Here is an 18,846-nt window from a genome sequence, read left to right on the forward strand (position 1 = left end):
GGGTCACGTCAGAATCCAAGTGAGGGGGAAACCCCCAGGTCTAAAGCTAGAGACTATTTGTCAATGAGCCCCCCCTCCTTGAGCTTGAAGTAGAAGAACTTCTCGAGGGCACTGGCGCAGCGGCAGTACTCGCTGTCTGGGGGGTTGTACTCCCGGCAGTTGGCGATGACTCGCTGCAGATCTGCTACAAAGAGTTTCCGGGTTACGTAGTAGCGGCTGCGTAGCCTCTCCGTCATGGTCTTCAAGTCTGGGCAGCAGGAGACAAAAGCAGAGCTTTTAGAGGCCGAGGAGAAACTCTGCTCATCAAAGGACTTTATCAAAAGAATAAAAAGATAACCTAAAGAAGGAAAATTTTTCGGGAATGACAACCAATCAGGGTCTAATTTCCAAAATATATACAAAACGTCATAACTCAGTAAGAGACAAATAACCCAGTTAGAAATGGGCAAAGATACGCACACACACTTCATCAAAGAGGACATTCAAAAAGCCCCCAAAAAACCACCTGAAGAGATGATCAATCATTAGCTGGAGTTGCTTGTGGTGGTGGTGTGCTGTGGGGTCACTTCCGACCCTGTATTGGATTTCTAAGGCTGTAAATCTTTATGGAAGCAGAAAGCCTCATCTTTTTCCTGAACCTTGTGGTTTGTAGCTCGGCTTATGTTACCAGGATTCCTTGTCATTAGCTAGTAGAGATGCCAATCAAAACTCCAATGAGACATCAAAATGGCAGTGGTTAAAAAACAAAACAAAACACGTAACAACAAATGTTGGCGAGGATCTGACGAAACTGGAACTCTTATCCACTGCTGGTGATGGTGATGTGCTGCAGAGCCGGTTCCGACTCATAGGGACTCTGTATAGGGTTTCCGAGGCTGTAAATCTTTACAGGAGCAGAAAGCCTCATCTTTCTCCTGAAGAACAGCTGGTAGTTTTGACTTGCTGACCTTGAGGTTAGCAGCCTGATTCCTAACTATTGTTATCAGAGCTCCTTATTCACTGCTGGTAGGAATGTAAAATGGTACAATGGTTATAGAAAACAGTATGACGCTTCCTTAAAAAATCAGAACTCGAGTTACCTTATGATCCAGCAATTCTACTTGTGATATATGCTAGAGAGCTAACAGAAGGGAAGCAGACACACACACACACACACACACCCATATTCACTGCAGCATTACTCACAATAGCCAAAAGATGGAAACAACCTAAGTGCCCATCAACAGATGAATGGTTTAAAAAAATGTGGTGTATGTGCATAGGACAACCTTTGCTACGATCAAAGAACCAGCAGGTGCATTGTTGTGATGGAAAACAATTCCTCAGCACAACTTTCTTGGTTTTTTTTGTCACTAATGCAGTTTTCAATTTTCTCAAAATTTTTTTCATGAGCTCCCCCATGACTGTCTTGTGTCCTTCCAGGAAACCTACCAAGATCTGCTTTGTAATCCAAAACACCATAACCTCTGAGCTGACTTCTTCACTTTGAATTTAACTGACCTGGCAGATCCCCTCAGAAGCCACTGTTTTGATTGGACTTTTTTTTTCCCTTGAAGGCCCCCTAGCAAGATTGAGGCAAATGTACGACTGAAAAAACCTGTCCGTGCCATCCACTGATTGTAAGGACATGCATAAACATGTTTTGTTTGGAATAAATTTGTGTGTGTATGAACCCTATTACTTTTGACTTACCCTTATATATATCTTTGCAACCACCATGATACATGTATGTATATATGTATAAATATATATATATGCACATATGTAGGTAGGAGTCCTGATGTGCTATTGTAGGATAACACACTGGACTGTGAGGTTGGTTTGAACTTCAGTGTCGGCAGTTCAAACCTTACCAGACACTCCTCGGAAACCCTATACAGGGTGGCTATGAGTCGGACTCAACTCAACAGCACATAACAAGGTGTATGTATGTGTGTGCATACAATTATGTGTATGTGATCATTAAGGATCACATCCCAGGAGGTAAGTTTTCTGGTTTGAAGACTCAGGTTCATGAAGTCGTGTTTCAACTCAGCCAGTTGGCATAACGTAATTTATAGAATTTAGGTTCTATACTCTATTTTGGTGAGTAGTGCTGGCAAGGAGCCATCTAAGACACAACTATTGGTTTCTCTTTGGCTGGAGCAAAAAAGAAAGACAGAAACTCAGACTCAAGACTGAGAAGAACCAGTCTACAGGACTAATTGCTTACATGAACCAACATGGACTCCTCTACCCTGAGACTGGACGAACTAGACGATGCCCACTGCCACTCCCCTATGTTCTGATCAGGACCTGTGGAGCCTGACAGAAAAGGAGAAACACGCAGAACAAAACTGGACATTAAATAAAAAAATCTAGTCTTACTGGACACACTGAATTGCCCTGAGATAGTCTTTAAGTCTTGAGCCAAAACTATTGCGAGTCACCTTTTACCTAAGTAACAGGCTAGCTTATAAAGAACTGGACCTCACTCTTGAGTGCTATGCTCATTTAAAGACCAGCTATGGAGACTAAATGGCAAAAGAGACTCTAAAACATAGATTGAGAGGGTTGGGGGGCTGTGACACTGGGTAACGGAACAACTAGAACAGAAACAGTATAGTCAGAATGTTGATACAATGTGAAGAATGTAAATAATGTCAACCTACAACATGCAGAGTCATTGTTGAATGGGAACCTTTTTTTTTTTTTTTTTTAAATATTAAAAATTTTTTTATATTTTTAAAAAATATTAAAAAAGCTTTGGGGGGGAAGAGCTGTAGCTGTCTGCTAAGGTGGGCCAGATGGCCCAGTGAGGCAGAAGTGGATCTGTTGGTGGAGGTGGAAGGGGCTGGAAAGAGCATGCTCACCAATGGGGAAGCGGATGACCTCATAGTAGTCTGGGGCCTCCGACTTCTTCACAGGCTCCATGAACGGCCAGGCACTGGGGTGGGACTGCAAAGAGATCCACGGGGGTGGGGAGTGGGGGGAGGCACTGAGCCCCATGTCCAGCCTTCCCGTCTGCCACCACCCCAGACCAGATCATAATATAAGTCAGGGCCCGGGACTCCCCACCTTGATCTGAGCTAGCAGGTTTTTGAGGGTTGTGTAGAGCTGGTCAGGGTCCTTTAGCTCCTTCCTGGGGGTGAGAGATGTCGAGCTAAGGTGCCTGATTCCCGTCTTCCCCACCCTCCCTCTCTCTCAATGCAACACTCACCCCTTCTCTTTTCCCAGTGGTTTCCAGCCTGTCTCTCCTGTGAAGTGGGGAGACTGTTACTCAGAATGTCTGCACCCCCCCACAACAGTGAGCCCTCCCTGCTGAGACCCCTGCTTACGAATGCCAGGAACACTCTCCACAGGGATTTGCCTCACGCCTTCCTTAAAGCAGCTGAGCCCAGGGTAGACCTTGCGGATCTGGGCCTGTTTGCGTTCAATCAACTTCTTGATGATCTGCGAGAAGGAAGGGTCTGAGGAGCTAACTCCAGCCCTCCATTGCAACCACCTGCCCAGGGCCACAGTCAGAAGAATCCCAGGTCACTCCCTCCAAACGTCCCGAGAGGCAGAGCAAGACCCAAGGCCCCAGCTCGTGCCCACACACGGATAATTGCAGGTACCACATGGTGCATGTCCACATCCTTGTGTGCACCCCCTCATGTATGTTCATAAAACACACATGTACACACACACACACACACACACACACACACACACAACCTCCTTCTGCTTCTTGATGATGTGAGACAACTCCGTGTAGGGGATCCGGGGATTTAGCTCACACTCCATCAGGGTTGCACCTTCATAGTCCTTGATGTAGCCCAGGTAGCGGCTCTTGGGCACCTTGATGTCCTTGGAGAAGCCCTGCAGGAAGATGGTCATGTCTTAATGCATCAGTATATGTTTTCCAACTTCCATAACCCCTCCCCAAAGAACATGAGGGGCACGCTCTCCCTCCCTGGGTACCTGACAAAGTATTCAACACACAGGGAGGGCTTGGTCTGTCCCTAGAAAAGCTTCAGGACAGCTGCCCCTTTCCACCTCACCCCCAGGAGCCTGCCCTTCTGCCCCTTAGGATCCTCACGTTTCACTGGGGCCGTGTCAGGAGGAAGCCAGGCATGAAGGACTTCCCCACAGTGGTGAATGCAACACAGGACAAGAGAGGACTCCCCCTCTATTCACACCCGGGAGTTGGTGCAGGGTAGGGTGAGGCTGAGGGTCACCTGCTTTTTGAAGTAGCCGATGGCATACTCATCAGCATAGGTGAGGAAGTAGAGAATGTTGTGTTTGATGTGATACTCCTTCAGGTGGTTCATCAGGTGAGTCCCGTATCCCTGCAGGGAGGTGAGCCTGGTGTTGGAGAGGCCTCAGGAGGACCCAGAGCCCAGAGAGTAGGGGCAGAGAAGGAAAGGGGCAGGGAAGCTGGAGAGCTAAGCTGCCACACAGAGGAAGGGGGTTTATGGGAAGGAAAATGAAGGGCACAGGGTGATCAAGTGCTCACTCTGAGCCAGGCCTAATTCTCAAGTTAACCCATGAGGTGGTTCCCACCCCCGGGTGCATTCTGTAGATGAGAAAGCACTTGGCTAGGTTAGGAAACATGTCCCAAGTCAGACTCCAGCCACAGTAGGCCTAGGATACAGTTAAACAGGCCTGATTCCAAACCAGGCCACTGGGTTCTAGTCTCCGGGCTTTAGAAATGGAGGGACAGGGGGCATCACAAGGGGTCTGCTAGTCATACCAGCTGAGCCTCAAAGACACTCTGTCTCCCATACGTCATCTGGACCAAGGAGGCACCAGGTGGGTCTTTGGAATTGAGGAATGGTCACCCAGTGCAAGAGTATAAGAACAATGCCTAATTTCCCAAGTATGTAAATGGCCTTGGGATGAAGAAAACACAGGTCCATTTAAGTGCTGCTGATTCTTGGGCTCCATTGTCAACAGGTGCTTTCTGAATCCAATGTTCTCAGAAGTACAAATGCCACCTGGTGGGCGTGGGAGGAACCATCTGGCCACTAAAAAAGTTCTTTCCAAACTGGAAAGGGTTAGGGGCTGAGCATCAGCACATCCAGCTGCTCTGGACTGGACCCAGCAGCCTAGGGGGGAGGGTAACTGCGCTCACCTTGACCTGTTCATTTGAGGTGACAGCACAGAAGACAATCTCCGTAAAGCCTTGGGTGGGGAACATGCGGAAACAGATCCCACCGATGACCCTCCCGTCCTTGATCAAGGCCAGAGTCTTGTGTTTCCTGAGAGGAAAGGGGCATGTCATAGCCTCTACCTGCTCACCAAAAGCTCCCCAGGTCCCGCCAGCCCTGGAAGTCTGAGCTAAGTTCAAGGGGGGAAGTGAGGCTGAAGAATTCCCAAAGGTTGGAGGGGGCAGCCTGGGGATGGGGGCCAAGGAGGAGGCTCTTCTAGGGACGCACGGGTCAAAGACGAGGCGGGCGATATACTCCTTGGGCATGCGTGGCAGCTGGTGTGAGAAGACGTTCTGTAGCCCCACAAGCCAGAGCAACACCCGTCGGTTGGCCTTGGGCGTCAGTGAATTGCCAATGACGTGGAACTCAATGATTCCTCGGCGCTCCTCCAGACGGGCGGTCTCATCCCGGGCTGCATTGGCTGACAGCAGGCTGGTCTGGGCACCACAGGAGGGGCAGTGAGCCAAGGTCTCCAGCTGGTGAGGGCCCCTCTCCCCCCACTGACTGTTGGCTGCCCACCTCGGGCCCCAGCATGGCAGCAGGGTCTGTGATGGTCAGCATGACCTCGTTAACCAGTTCCATGGGGATGTCACCCATCACTCGCAGCCGCTTGGCATCCTCCAGGGTCAAGTTCTCTGGGAGCTTCCTCTTCTCACCTGCTGTGGGAAAGGGAGGGTTGGCAAGTCTCTTAGGAGCATCCAGAGGTTGGGGGAAGGATACATGTAGTCAGAAGCCAGAGGTCAAGTACTCACCTTGCATGGGCTCAGCCCCTCCAGAATCCAGACTCAGGGAGCTGTTGCTGCCCCCACCTATGGTGGGGCTGAAGATGGGGGTGCTGGGGACAACCGCTGCACTGACAGTGGCTAAGACAGAAAAATCAGGACTGGAGTTAGGTATGGGCAGATGTCACAGGGACCCAGGTCCTTCTGCATTCAGCCCCTCTCTTTCCGGGGTGCTTAGCTCAGCCAGGAAGATGGTACATACTTGGGCGGGGCACCAGCTGGGTCCCCTCTGAGGGTGGCATGGTGAAGCTGGACTCCCAGATCGGAGAGTTGGCCCCGTAGATCTCTTCCTCCAGCATGGACAGGAATCTAGGCGGAAGGCACACGGTGGGCCCTACAACTCTATCCCTCCAACTAAGGGCAGAGCCTGGAGTGCGGCACCAAAAAGGTAGAAGGCAGGGGAAAGAGACAGATCTGTTCCCAAGGAACTGAAAGTCTGCAAGAAGATACACCCTCTGCCTTTAGTGAAGCCCCCAGTTGAAGGCAAGAGGGTAAGACACTTCCAGAGGCCCACTTCCTGCACAAAGGCAGCACACCGAGTCACCCTGAGCCTCAGTCACCTCAGTATCAAAATGGGGCTCAGAGCTCACCACCTGGGGGCAGGAGGAACACTGGAGGGCCCGTTGTTGTCAGGACCAGCTTTCTGAACAGAGGAGTCATGAACCAGGCTTAAAATGAGCAGAAGATATGACGGCTGAGCAGAGGAAAATGTTACAGAAAGGACTAGAACAAGGATGGAAATCGGTTGTCCCTCAAGTGTCAATTCTAGTTTCTTGGAGGGCTGTTGGGGGAAGAATTCTGATGCTGAGTCCAGGTTCAGAAGAAACAACTAGTACTGTTTACCATGGGCATGGGAGGGGCCACATTAGCACTTGCACCATGGCCCAGTCATCCCCAGGCTAGCACCTACAAGGCAAGTTGCATCTGGGCCAGGGCGAGTCAGCCAGTTAGATGCCCAGGCCCCAAAAGACGCACAGACATGGAGGAGGAACCACTCCAGGAAAAAAAAAAGAGGCAACAGCAAAGATAAGAATTTGAGACAAGATACTGAGAGGCCAATATGAGCCTTACTTGGGGAAGTGAGTGAGGATGAGCGTCCGCTTCTCGGGTACCAGCTTATCCTTTTCTACTCGGAATTTCTCTAGCAGCTGCCGGCGGGTAACGGTGAAGATGGAGCGGAGCAGGCTCCGCCCAAAGACATGAGTGGTCTCATAGCGGGGGAGGCTATCACAGCTCTGAGGCACGTGGCAGTAACAGAGCCACCTGTGGAGGTGAGGAAGGTGGCAGGTGAAGGTGGCAACCACTAAGCCTAGGCTGGACCTATACACCTGGCCCCATGCAACCGACCCCAGGCCAGCCCTACCTGGTATAATTGACCTTGTAGGTGGCTACATCCTCAGCTTGGGACCTCTGCCGGAATTGAGCAGGTGTCTCAAGCTTCCAGTAGTTAAGACAGAGTAGAAACATCTTTGAGAGCTCAAACATCGTCTGGCGCTCCCGGGGAGCCAGGTGGCTGAATTTGTACTGCACGAAGTTCAGCACACCCTGAGAAGGGGTGGGAGAGAGGAGACAAAACAGGGGTGTGTGTGTGTGTGTGTGTGTGAGAGAGAGGTATGAGCAGTCAGCTAAGGGCTTCTTATTCAAAAGCAAATGCTCTCTGCAGGCAAAGATGAGGCTCGCCTCTCACTCTGGGGCTCTCTGCAGAGAAAACTGTCCCACTCCTCACAGAACCTTTTCGCTGCTCTGAACCTCTACCTTGCACTCAGCCCAGGGAGGATGAAGAATCCAAGTTCCCCAGTTTTCCTCTTACCACAATCCCCATCCCACCTGCTCAATATTAGGCTTCTCAAATGGGGGGCTGCCTAAAGACCCCTCCACCACGGGCCGGGTCATCTGCAAGATGCATTTCCGCAGGAGCTAGGGAGGAAGAGGAAAGGGTAGAGTGTTGGTCAGCAGAGCTGGAGGTGTACTAGCCCTATGCCTCATCCATGCACGCCTTCCCTCATTGGGAGGAAACTCACCTTGAAGAGGTAGAAATACACCTGCTTGGTGTCTGTGTCCTCCTCCTTGTGAACAGACATGAACAGATTCTCCACATCTACCACCATCCCTAAGAGCCGGTTGATCTCATCCTCAGATACATTCTCCAAGTGGGACACGTGGTCAGCTGCAAGAGGGACAAGTGGAAGAGTTAGGAGGCCTGGGTAGAAGCCATCAACAGGGACCTCTTTCCCCTCTTCATAGCTCATCTGTCCAGTTACCAGCTAATGAGACTAGCTGCTTCTGTGTCAGTCCTTGGGTAGTCTCCTGATTTCCTTGTCCTCCTTTGAGGCAAGTATACATACTCCCAACCCAATCCCTCCCTAGGAGGCATCTTTGGTCTTTCAGCGATGAGGGACTGATAGCATCTAGTTCACTCAAGAGCCAGCAGTCCTCCCTCGACTCCCCAAGGTCCAGGGCTCTGCTGGCCTTACCTAAGGGGTGCTCACAGCTGCGGCACAGCTCGCTCAGGTTAGCAGCTGGCTGCTGTAGGTCCATGCGGGGTGCAGTGGGGGGCTTGGGGTTTTTCCAGCCATTACACTTGCAGGTTTCATTGGCCTGCAGGCAAAAAGATTAATCAACGACCCACTGCAAAGAGCTGCTCTGCTCCCCACGCAAGAGCTTGCCCCCATTCCCATCCAAGCCCTTGGACGCCCCAGGCCCCGCCCCTTTTCAATCCAGGCTCCGCCCCCACCTTGCAAGCAGAGAAGACCCCTAGCTTCTCAAGCTTCTTGGCGCGCGGCAACCCCCGGACTTGCGCTTTCCTCTGACTGGCGCGTTGTTGTTGGCTCAGGCCAGGTCGAGCAGGATCCCCTCCGCTACCGGCTCCCCCACTTCCTACCCCGGGTCCCCCAGTCCCTGTGCTCCCGGCTGGGGCTGCAGCTGAGGCGAGTGCTGGTGCCGAAGAGGGAGCTGGAGCTGTAGCCGAAGCAGGACTGGGAGCAGGAGTCGGAATTGGGGCAGGGACTGGGGATTGAAGGGGACGGGGCTGTGCGGCCGGGGCCGGGGTCGAGGCCTGGGAAGGTTCCGCCATGGCCTCCCCAGCAGCGGAGCGCGGCGCGGCGCTCCCAGCCCTAGGGCCGCATGGGCAACCGGCACTCAGTGCGCAGGCGTTGCTGCACTGGTGCATGATGGGAATTGTAGTCTTCTGTAGTCGTTCCCCTCTGCCTTTTGCTTCCTGACATTTCTGTCTTGTTCCCTGAACCACAGGCTGCCAGGTAAACCCTGAGCGAGCAACCCAAATGGACCCCGCCTCACTTCCCATCTCTCTTGGAGGCTTCCACGATATTCAAGACAGTGTTCTATTAGAGACAAGGAGGATCGTCCCCAGAAAACAGAAGTCTGTTCTGGGGAGTCATGAACTCTTGTCTGCCACCCGGCCCCATGCACTGGCCTTGGACTTGGGGTCAAGTCCCCACCTCCGCAAAGGCCTTGCCCTACAGGTGTTCCCCCGGGACAGAGTTGCTGTTACTGAAGATACTGAAATTTTGCAACACTTCTGTTTCTTGAGCTGTGTGTTCATTACATGAGTGTGATCATTAACTGTATGATTTATGCACTTTTCTGTAAGTATATCACATTTCAGTAAGTTTATTTGAAGAATGCTGAGTGCTAGAGGCACGGCTGTGGTTACAAAGAAAGACGAGGGACTCTCCTCCAGTTTTGAGGGCAGGGCCCACCCACATCTTCATCTTTGTGGGCCCAGAGTCCAGTCTTCTGCCACACAGCGGACCCAGCAGCACTTGGGAGAGAAACTCTTGTGTGTGGTTAGGGAAAGGCAGGACTTCCAGAGAAAGGAAGACCCGGGTCTGCAACACTTTGCTGGGAGCAATCCTTCTTGCCCCCACACCTGATTCCTGGAAGATCCAGACAGTCCCTCACAGCCTGGAGGCTCGATCTGATTTTGGTGCCTTAACATGAAACTCTCACAATTTCGGTCCAGTTCAGTCACAGCCTCCCCTGTCAGGTGAGGAAGGGTCCTTGAAAGAGTCAGGATCCATGATAAAAGGAGCCGGAGCACCAGAGCTAGGGGTTAGGGCTTGCATAGCTGACCCTGACTCTCACCCACACACAAAAGCTATGGGAACTGAGCTGAGCTAGGCAGTGCGGTGCCAAGCACGCACGGGTGTGAGAGGGTCCTTGTCTTTTCTCCGGTGTGGCCCCTTGTGAGCGCACCCGTGGCTCTTCCACGCTCCAAGCGAGCTCTGCGTTCCGGGAGGCGCGCGCACTAGGACAGCAGTTGCTCACACCTATGCAGCGGGTAGGGAGTGGCCTCTCCAACGAGAAGGTGGTGGCGTCCCGGCGTCCAAGCGTAGCTCTTGTCTAACAGAATCCTGTGGTCAGGCTGCCAGTGCGGCTGCTCAGCAATGATCCCACAGCTGTGGAGGATGACCAAGCAAAAAGCAGCTTCCAATTGAAGGTGGATACCCATGGCTTCAACCCGGAGAGCTGGAGGTGCGGGTCAATAAGGGGTGCCTGATGGTGACAGGTCAGCAGCACCTGGAGAGCTGCGGCCCAGACGGGGGAGGCTTTTGCATGGCACGAAAAGTGCACCAGCAAATGCAACTACCACCTGACCTCGATCCAGCCACCATGACCTGCTGCCTGACACCCTACGGCCAACTGTGTGTCCGAAGCCATTGCGGGGCTCTACCCCCCCCTCCGGAAGTCGAGACAGGACCACCTTCCAGACTCGGGGGCCGCAGCTCTAAGAGCTACAACCTAGCCTGAGCCAGTAAACAACCTTGGTGTGCAGCAGAAGAGTTGTCCCTGGTTCTTCCTGAGGGTGGAGTGAAAGTACAGACAGAGGGAGGCGGGCACTTCAACCACCAAGAAAGGACGAGGCTGTGGCCATGGAAGATGGAAAGGTGTGCTCCCCTACTGTGCTCACTTCTCTGTTAGGGCATCAGGTCCAAGCAAGGAGCAGCAGTGGGCCTGGGGCACCCAAACTACACCTAGCTCCAGAGCCAGCAGAGGATCCCAAGAGCAGGGAAGGGCTAGCTGGGCCCCGGCACGCGTGCGTGCATGTGTGTACATGAACGTGGGAGCAGTGGGAGAAGGTGGTGAGGAAAGCCAGGTGCAGCTTTGGCCTTATGACCAACCTGAGGTTCTAGATCAAGAGTGGAAAACCTTTTTCTGCCAAGATTTATAACATCATTCATGGGCCATCCAAAATTATCCACTTGAAAATCAGCCTGCTATAGTTGGTCAAACATTTAATTAACTCACCCCTAATGTGGAGTTCTGGTGTGGTGCTATGGGTTAATATGCCAGCCTGCAAAGGTGTTTTAACTGCAAGGTCGGTGGCTCGAGCTCACCAGCTGCTCTTCAAAAACCCTATACAGGGTCGCTATGGGTCGGAACCAACTCGATGGCACTTTAATAACAACAATGTGATGGTGTGGCACTGCGGGTTCATACGTTGGACTATAAAGCTAGTTTGATCTGCAAAGTTGGTGGTTCAAGCTCACCAGCCACTTCTTGGAAACCCTATACAGGGTCGCTATGGGTCAGAACCCACACAATGGCACTTAACAACAAATATGGGCTAGAGCCCTGGTGTGGCACTGTGGGATAATGCACTGAACCACAAGGTGGGTGGTTCCAATTCACTAGCCATTTCTTGAAAACCACCCTAGGAGTCAGAATCCACTTGAAGGCACTTAACAAATGCAATGTCTTGAACTGCAATTGCCTTGGCAGAGCCAGATCAAATGATTTCTCTCCGCCCAAGGGTCAGATGTTCCCCACCGGTTCTAGAGGATGAAAGGACCAAGTCCCATCTGGGCCTGCTATTGCTGTTAGTGACCCATAGCGACCCTGATAGGGTTTCCGAGGCTATAAATCTTTGTGGAAGCAGAAAGCCTCATCATCTTCCTTTACAGACCAACCAAAGACTCCAGAGAGGTCGCTTCTAGTGTTTCCAAAGCCATCAATCTTCCAATACATACTGCCTATCACCCTGCCCATGTATTATGTAATGGGAAGGAGGCTGATGCGGGATCCTCAAGTTTCAATTTGGTGGATTCAGAGATTCAGCCCAGGTCAGTGTGACTCTACTTCTATCCCACAAGAGTCGCTAACAGTAAGGGCCTCTTTCTCTTGGTTACCATGACCACCAGCATCCCTCATGGTAGGAAAAAAAAAAAAAGGCCTTTGTTTGACTAAGATTCAGTAGTTCATTTCACATTAACATCAAGAAAATTGGCGGTACGGTCTGATAAACTCTGCCAGAGAAAGACAAGGAAGACAAGAGCGAGGTCGATCGGCTGACTATATTGACAAGATACTGATTGGTTACATGTTGAAGAAAACATACAATACAAAATACAGAAAAAGTTGGTTCCATCCCGTCCCCACTCCCCCCCTTACCCACCCCCCGCAAATACTCATCATCGTGATTTGGTCAAAACAGGGTTCAGAGCCAGAGGTCAGGGTGACCGAGGGGGTGGGGTGGGCAGTTGGTTCGTGGCTGTTACATTTTCATGTGTGGTAAGTAATCCTAGTAATGGTGTTTCTTTCCCAGCTGGGGGGCTGAGGTCCACTGAGGGAAGGGCTTACTCCCCGACCCTCGCCTCCAGGGCCTTCCCCGCCACCCCAAACGACACCCGCTCTAAACAAGGTAAGGATGTAGATGTTCCTGCCGAGCCTGCTATTCAGCCCCTTGACCCCATATACGAGGCTGAGGCATAGGAGCATGTGGCCACTACCAGCAAAGGGAAAGTGGGGGAACAGAAGGAAGGGAAGGAAGTGGGAAGAGCAAAAGATCATATATATTAAAAAAGTGACTTAAGACTTAAAATTGAATTAGTATTTGTACAGAAAGGTGCAGGTAGAATAACTCACTCCGGCCTATGATCCAAATTATCTGGAGAAATCATGGTGGACCCCTCCCCCTGCCCCCCCCCCCCCCCCCCCCAGTTGGGTAGCCAATGTCCAAGTTTCCCATCCCTGTCTACTCTGTGTATGGAGGAGGTGGGAATTGAACGCGCCGACGACGACGGCTTGCCGAACGCCTCCGCTCCCCCCCCCCCAGCGGTGGCCCGGTCGTTAAGTGCGATTGGTTAGAGTGGATTCCAGTCGGGTCGTTCAGACGGAGGAGGTGGGGGCAGTAGGCAGGCAAGGGGGGGCTCAGTTGCTGCAGCACTGGCTCCGGCTGGCTGGGTTGTTTTCCTGGAGGTCCACACCTCGGTTCCGGCCCGGAGCACCAGCAGCACTCTGGGGCTCGTTCTTGGGAAGCTTCTTAGCTGTTTGGGAGAGGAGGAGAAAAACCGCATTTGAGGGGGATCCCTAATACTCTCCTAATGCCACTTAAGTACAACCTGCTCTTCACCCTTCCATCAATGATAACTCACAGATTTGAGGGCTGCAAGGAGCTCTGGAAGTGTAGTGGTTACGAATCGGGCTGTGAACCTTAAGGTCAGCGGTTCGAAACTATCAGCTGCTCCGTGGGAGAAAGATGAGGCTTTCTACTCCCATAAAGATTTACACCCTCAGAAACCCTGTACAGGGTCGCTATGGGTCGGAACCGACTCGATGGCACTTAACAACAACAACAACAACAAGGTGCCAGGCAAGTTCTGAATGTGTCAGGAAACTGAGGTAAAGCAAAGTGAACCAACACACTCAAGGCTACAGAGCAGTGAGTGGTAGAGCTAGCTTTTGAACATAGGCAGGCTGATACCAGAGTCTAGAGAAATGGATGAGGGGTGGTGATTGTAATCTCTGAAATGGGTAGCAAGCTACTGTGTGCAGGAGTGGAATGCTGAAACTCTGGCTCAGGCTAGAGTAAATTCTGGGTGAACTATCTACCTGGGGGAGTTAGCCAACTATTCTATTAGAACAATGAAGGGATTCCCAGAGACCTACTACAGAACAGTAGGCAGCCCATACACCCTTGGTGGGAGGTGACTTACCTATTGCCATGAAGATTTCATTCACGTTCATTGCAGTCTTGGCTGATGTCTCCATGAACAGCAAACTGTTGTCATCTGCATAGGCTTGTGCTTCCTGGTTCGGATGGAAGTGAGAGAGGAGATGGGAAGGAACTGTTGGCTGTTGGCAGTGGCTAGGGCCCGGGATAAATCTCATCCCTGGACCAGTGCAGGGCTTCATGCTTTCCTGCTCCGCATTCTCCTAAGACATTGACCCCATGCCCGACCCCTCAGCTCACACACAGCAGCCGTTGTCTTACTCAGGTTTTTCTAGGTCTATGCTATGAAATGACAAGGCTAGGACCACTTCTGGAAAGTCATTCTACAGAGACCCCTGGCCGTCTGGACAGAGCACAGGTACGTGGATGGTAAGTGCTGCACTGTCTTCAGTCAGCTGCTATTACAAACTACCCAGGGTCCATCACTAATTTGTTGTTGTTAAGTGCCATTAAGTCAGTTCCGACCCACAGCAACCCTGTATAGGATTTCTGAGGAGCGGCTGGTGAGCTTGGATTCTTGAATTTGTGGTTCAAACCGACTCTGCAGTCCAGCGCATTAACCCACAGAACCACACCAGGACAATCAGTAAAGGAAGGGTAAAACTAAATGATGAGAATGCATGCATGATAGCATGCTCCCGACTGTGTAAAGAAAGGGATTCATACACCTGGGCCTATTTCTAGAAAGACAAAGAATGGTGGGGAACCTTGGGAAAGGGATTCTGGGTTTCTAAGGTAAGAAGAGACTTTAGTTCCATTCCATATATCTTTTTGTATTAGATTTAAAAAGGAATCCTTTTTCAAAAATTGAATTTACAAGAAAAAATTAACAGTAGTTTACACTATACATTGTAACCCTCTCCCCTCAAAGATAAATAACTAGGCGAGGCAGGGGACACCTCCTTTTAGGCCCATGCTTGAGCTACTAGGGGGACAGAAGACTAAAGCCTGGCCCCTCCCAAAGGCCCCTGGAGCAGCCTGGTGTACTCCGCCCCCTGGGCCCACCCAGCTCCACACCTGGAATTCCACGGCTCTCTTGCTGGCCAGATCCGCCTTGTTGCCTGCGAGTGCGATGACGATATTGGGGCTGGCCTGCCTCTGTAACTCCTTCACCCAGTTCTTGGCCCGTGCAAATGTATCCTGTGGAGAACAGGGCCAGAATGTCAAGGGATGGAGGAGGCATTCTGCCCAGGGTCACACCCTAAAGAAGCTTGAGCTGTCACAGCCAAGATGGCTAAGATGCCAGGACCTTAAAGATCCTGGTGAGATAGCCCCAAACAACAGAGGAAGTTTGCTCACATACCACCCCAGGAACACAGGGTTGAGGGGTCTGAAACAGGGCCTATTCTATAGCCCAATTCCAGGGGCTTCCAGAGATGAATAACAGGGAAAGAAAAAAACCATCTTTACTGTATTGGTGATGTCATAGACCACGATGGCGGCCTGGGCCCCCCGATAGTACATGGGGGCCAGGCTGTGATACCGCTCCTGCCCAGCCGTGTCCCAGATCTCAAACTTGACTGTCGTGTCGTCCAAGCAGACAGTCTGTGTGAGGAAGGCCGCTGCAGAGAGAAGGTGGTGTCATCAGACAAGAACAGGTTAGAGAAGCCGCCACCACACACTCCACCGGTGACAGCAAGGCTCTGAGAGAGGCACAGAGAAGCCTAGCAGGCCAACAGCTAACACAGGCCTCAGCAGGGCAAATGGAATTCCTGTATCTATGAGTGTCTCGGGGACAGGGATGTACAGGTTCTCCAGGATCAGCCTGGCCAACGAAGGAAGAGAAGGGCTGCCTACTGCCGTAAGGACAGGTGAAGAAATGCCCCAGGAACCTGATTCCCAAGTAAAGTCCACTCCCCATCTTCCTCCTGGGCTCGCCACAAGAGCTCAGCCTCCCCACCCCCAACCCCCAGAGAGTCCTCCAGTCCCTGGGTATGCTCCAGCCCATGGGTGCTGCTGACCTTCTGTTCCCAGAGGACACACTGTTCCACTGCAGGTGGAAGCTAGGCGGCCAGTTTCCCACCTGCCTGCCACCACCCCCAACTCTGACTGAGACCCATTCCTGCATGGCCATGCAGTAGCCTGACTTTCAGGGGACACACTGACTCTATCTTTGGTCTAAAGAGATAAGGGAACATGGGGCACTTGTGCGAATGCTTCACAGGAGGCTCCCTGTGTCCCTGGACCCAGCTCTCTGTAGAAAGTCAGCTCTCCTCACCTACCCTCGCCGCTCACTGAGGGACCTGGGACTCGGCCTCACATCCCCCTCTCCTGCTCCTGACCCGCGTGCTGAGGAGGCAGCGGGAGGACTGCTGACATGGCCCATTTTGTTTCAGCTGCCTGGACACCTCCTCCCAAGTAAGAGGGTAGAGAGGATGACTCAAGCCCAAGGACAGTCCTGACCTCTCAGGGTGTGTACTGTCCACAAAGGCAAGAGGCTGAGTCCAGCCCCTCACATCCTAAATGCTGACCACTGGGAAAAATCAATGACATACAAAAGAAAGGGTAAAGGTCAGCTTCAGAAGCCCAGCCTCCACTCCCAGCCACGACTCCCCGGGGCCATTTCCCCATTCTGGAAGCAGGGAGAGGCTGGGGCACGTGCACCGTCAGTTAGAGAAGAGCCAGCCCAGGGCCCACAGAGCTCCAGACTCAGCCTCTCTCTTCCCAAGGCCAGGCCAGGCCGGGCCAGCGCGCCCAAATAACAAAGAGCCGGAGCCAGGTGCGAAACTGGCTTTCCCCTCTCAGCACCCAGATGAACTGGAGGTGCATGGTTCCCCCTCCCCTCAATGCCAGGCTGCCCTCACAACCTCGTGCCCACTCACCTCCGATTGTGCTCTCCTGGTACTCGTGGAATTGCCCCTTGACAAAGCGGAGGACAAGGCTGGATTTGCCCACGGCAGACTCCCCCAGCAAGACCAGCTTAAATTGGCAGATCTTGTTCCCAGAGGCTGGTCCGTTGGGTCGTGCTGTACCTCCCCGACCCGCCATGGCCCGTCCCGCTGTTGTGGTACCAGTGAGCGTGGGGGCGGGGGGCCAGTGCTAAGCAAAGAGGCACTTGGTGGGGAGGGGGTCTCCAACTGCAAGAGAGAAATGAGAGTGCTGGGTTAGGCCTGAACTGCTGCACATTAACCCCTTCATGAGCCACAGAGCTCTCCGTCCACCTACCCCATGATCTACCTGGCTGCCTTCCCTCACCCCAGACCCTTCGTCCTGGAGTCATGAGGAGACCCTAACTAGACTGCGCAACGCATTTATTTGCTCTACAACCATCTGAGTCATGGAGAAAGGTAGTCTCCCAATTTCAGGCTCATGGTTCTGAGCAAACTCCCTGCCTTACTGACCCCAAATATGTACCTCTACATCCACAGCCACTAGAGTGTGTCAAGGCTGAAGCCAAGGCTCCTTGGGGTGCAGACAATGTCCAAGAAGACACTAGGATTTAGGCCAACAAACAATGAACTTGCAGTCTGTGAGCTTGACTCACAGCCTGTTTCTGTGCAGAGCCAGAGTGGGTGGGGAGGCAGACAAGGGCACAGGGAGTCCCAGTAGAAAGCTCCTTAGATAAGGTGGCCAGTCAACCTTGTGGGCACTCAGGGACCAGGGCCTGGCCAGGCCAAAGAGCCAAATCAAAATAGCCATTTTCTGCTATTTTGTAGAAATAGCTGATAAACTTCCTTTCTGACAGCTGGAACACTGAGTAAAAGCTACCTTTCACTTGCTCAGCCGCTGCTTCTTTCCTTGGTTCTTGTTTTTGATGGGCCAGAAGTCTCATACACATTAAAAAACAAAACACACACACAAAACAAATACACATTGCAGCCAGTGCTCCACTGAGTGCCAGCACGGCTGCCAACTTTCCCCTTTAAAAAGAGACCTCAGTTCCGTCCTCTGCTGCAGAAAGAATAAGGGGTAGACGTGGGAGGGTGGAGACGAACTCAGGACACTAAGATCTGCACCACCAAGAGCTGGTGTCTGACACTGACAGTCTCTGGGATAGAGAACACTTCAGATTTTATTCTTTAAGATTTTACAATTGCAATGAGGGATGAGAAAGTATCTCCAGATATCTCTAGGAGACTTACACCAAAAGATGTCAGTACAAATCCTTATCAAAGGGGAGGTGGGGGGGAATGCAGAACAGCATATAAAATTCTCATGTAATTCAGACTTTCTGGAGTTATGGAAGGTAGATGAACACATGAAGCTACTGCCCTAATTTTTAAACCTTGAACTAAAAACATCCCCTGAAGTCTTTTTAAAAACAACAGTTTAGCTTCACTAGTAGAGAATCTGTCTTGAGCACTGTGCTCTTTTCAGATCTCTCTATGTACAAGGACCAAATCCATGCTAGTAACTCAAAAGATACGAAAGAAACCTTATGGGCCAATGGATCTACGAGGAAGTGTGAAAAAGTTCATGGAAAAATTCCATTATCTTTTCATCCCATTTTCCCATAACTCTTTGAAGTCCTCTCATATGGCAAGAGGGGAAGAACAATGCAGAATGGCTGGCACACCTCAAAGAATGTCATCAATGTCACTGAATTACACATGTAGAAACTTGTACATGAATTGGTATAGGTTTTACTGTATTCCCAACAACAAAATAAGATAAACTGTATTTAAAAAATGATGCCACTACATATACAGAAGCCTTTACAAATGAGTTGTGAATTCATACTTCTTGTTGTTAAGTGCCGTCGAGTTGGTTCCGACTCATAGCGACCCTGTATAGGGTTTCCAAGGAGCAGCTCGTGAGCTTGAACCACCGACCTTGAGGTTCAACACTGACTTTGCAGTGCAGCACATTAATCCACAGCACCACGCCAGGGCTGTCTGGAATATTCTACACAGTGCTTGAAGCTAAGCTGGAAAGAAAAGGGTTTATTATACTGTCCTGTGCATAGGAGTCCCTGGATGGC

The 18,846-nt window shown here is 51.4% G+C and overlaps 3 protein-coding genes across 4 annotated transcripts; 1 reads left to right on the forward strand and 2 right to left on the reverse strand.

Annotated features, from left to right (window-relative positions):
- Positions 1–53: 53 nt before the first annotated feature.
- KAT2A (K(lysine) acetyltransferase 2A) lies at positions 54–9,026 on the reverse strand. Of its 2 annotated transcripts, none has more exons than XM_006832652.1 (18): positions 8,688–9,026; positions 8,428–8,551; positions 7,975–8,120; positions 7,781–7,870; positions 7,317–7,498; positions 7,025–7,216; positions 6,156–6,262; positions 5,924–6,034; positions 5,691–5,827; positions 5,400–5,608; positions 5,096–5,222; positions 4,200–4,310; positions 3,697–3,840; positions 3,318–3,432; positions 3,200–3,236; positions 3,058–3,121; positions 2,853–2,937; positions 54–247 (listed from the first exon to the last, which is right to left on the reverse strand). In XM_006832652.1, the coding sequence occupies exons 1-18, from the start codon at positions 9,024–9,026 to the stop codon at positions 54–56; spliced, it is 2,514 nt and encodes an 837-aa protein (XP_006832715.1). The 2 variants fall into 2 exon arrangements, with proteins under 2 accessions (XP_006832715.1, XP_006832714.1); XM_006832651.1 differs by having other exon boundaries at positions 5,691–5,830.
- A 1,218-nt stretch (positions 9,027–10,244) lies between these two features.
- On the forward strand, positions 10,245–10,723 carry HSPB9 (heat shock protein, alpha-crystallin-related, B9). The gene is given in 2 exon segments (XM_006878319.1): positions 10,245–10,434; positions 10,437–10,723. Coding segments are annotated over 2 exon segments (477 nt in total).
- Positions 10,724–13,116: 2,393 nt separating this feature from the next.
- On the reverse strand, positions 13,117–16,982 carry RAB5C (RAB5C, member RAS oncogene family). Its single transcript, XM_006832653.1, has 5 exons — positions 16,748–16,982; positions 15,336–15,487; positions 14,943–15,065; positions 13,909–14,002; positions 13,117–13,239 (listed from the first exon to the last, which is right to left on the reverse strand). Exons 1-5 carry the CDS (start codon positions 16,911–16,913, stop codon positions 13,124–13,126), a joined length of 651 nt encoding a protein of 216 aa, XP_006832716.1. The 5' UTR covers positions 16,914–16,982; the 3' UTR covers positions 13,117–13,123.
- Between the last annotated feature and the right edge of the window lie 1,864 nt (positions 16,983–18,846).

This window comes from Chrysochloris asiatica, unplaced genomic scaffold, assembly GCF_000296735.1.
Source record: "Chrysochloris asiatica unplaced genomic scaffold, ChrAsi1.0 scaffold00007, whole genome shotgun sequence".
Classification (NCBI taxonomy): domain Eukaryota; kingdom Metazoa; phylum Chordata; class Mammalia; order Afrosoricida; family Chrysochloridae; genus Chrysochloris; species Chrysochloris asiatica.

Coding starts and splice junctions, on each gene's coding strand:
- KAT2A (XM_006832651.1), bottom strand. CDS start 9,026: ATGGCGGAACCTTCCCAGGCCTCGACCCCGGCCCCGGCCGCACAGCCC. Junction 6,263..7,024: donor ATCCTCACTCACTTCCCCAA/GTAAGGCTCATA, acceptor CCTTCCGCCTAG/ATTCCTGTCCATGCTGGAGG. Junction 3,841..4,199: donor TCGGCTACTTCAAAAAGCAG/GTGACCCTCAGC, acceptor ATCTTCCTGCAG/GGCTTCTCCAAGGACATCAA.
- RAB5C (XM_006832653.1), bottom strand. CDS start 16,913: ATGGCGGGTCGGGGAGGTACAGCACGACCCAACGGACCAGCCTCTGGG. Junction 15,066..15,335: donor TCTATGACATCACCAATACA/GTAAAGATGGTT, acceptor TGTTCTCCACAG/GATACATTTGCACGGGCCAA. Junction 13,240..13,908: donor TGAAATCTTCATGGCAATAG/GTAAGTCACCTC, acceptor TCTCCCAAACAG/CTAAGAAGCTTCCCAAGAAC.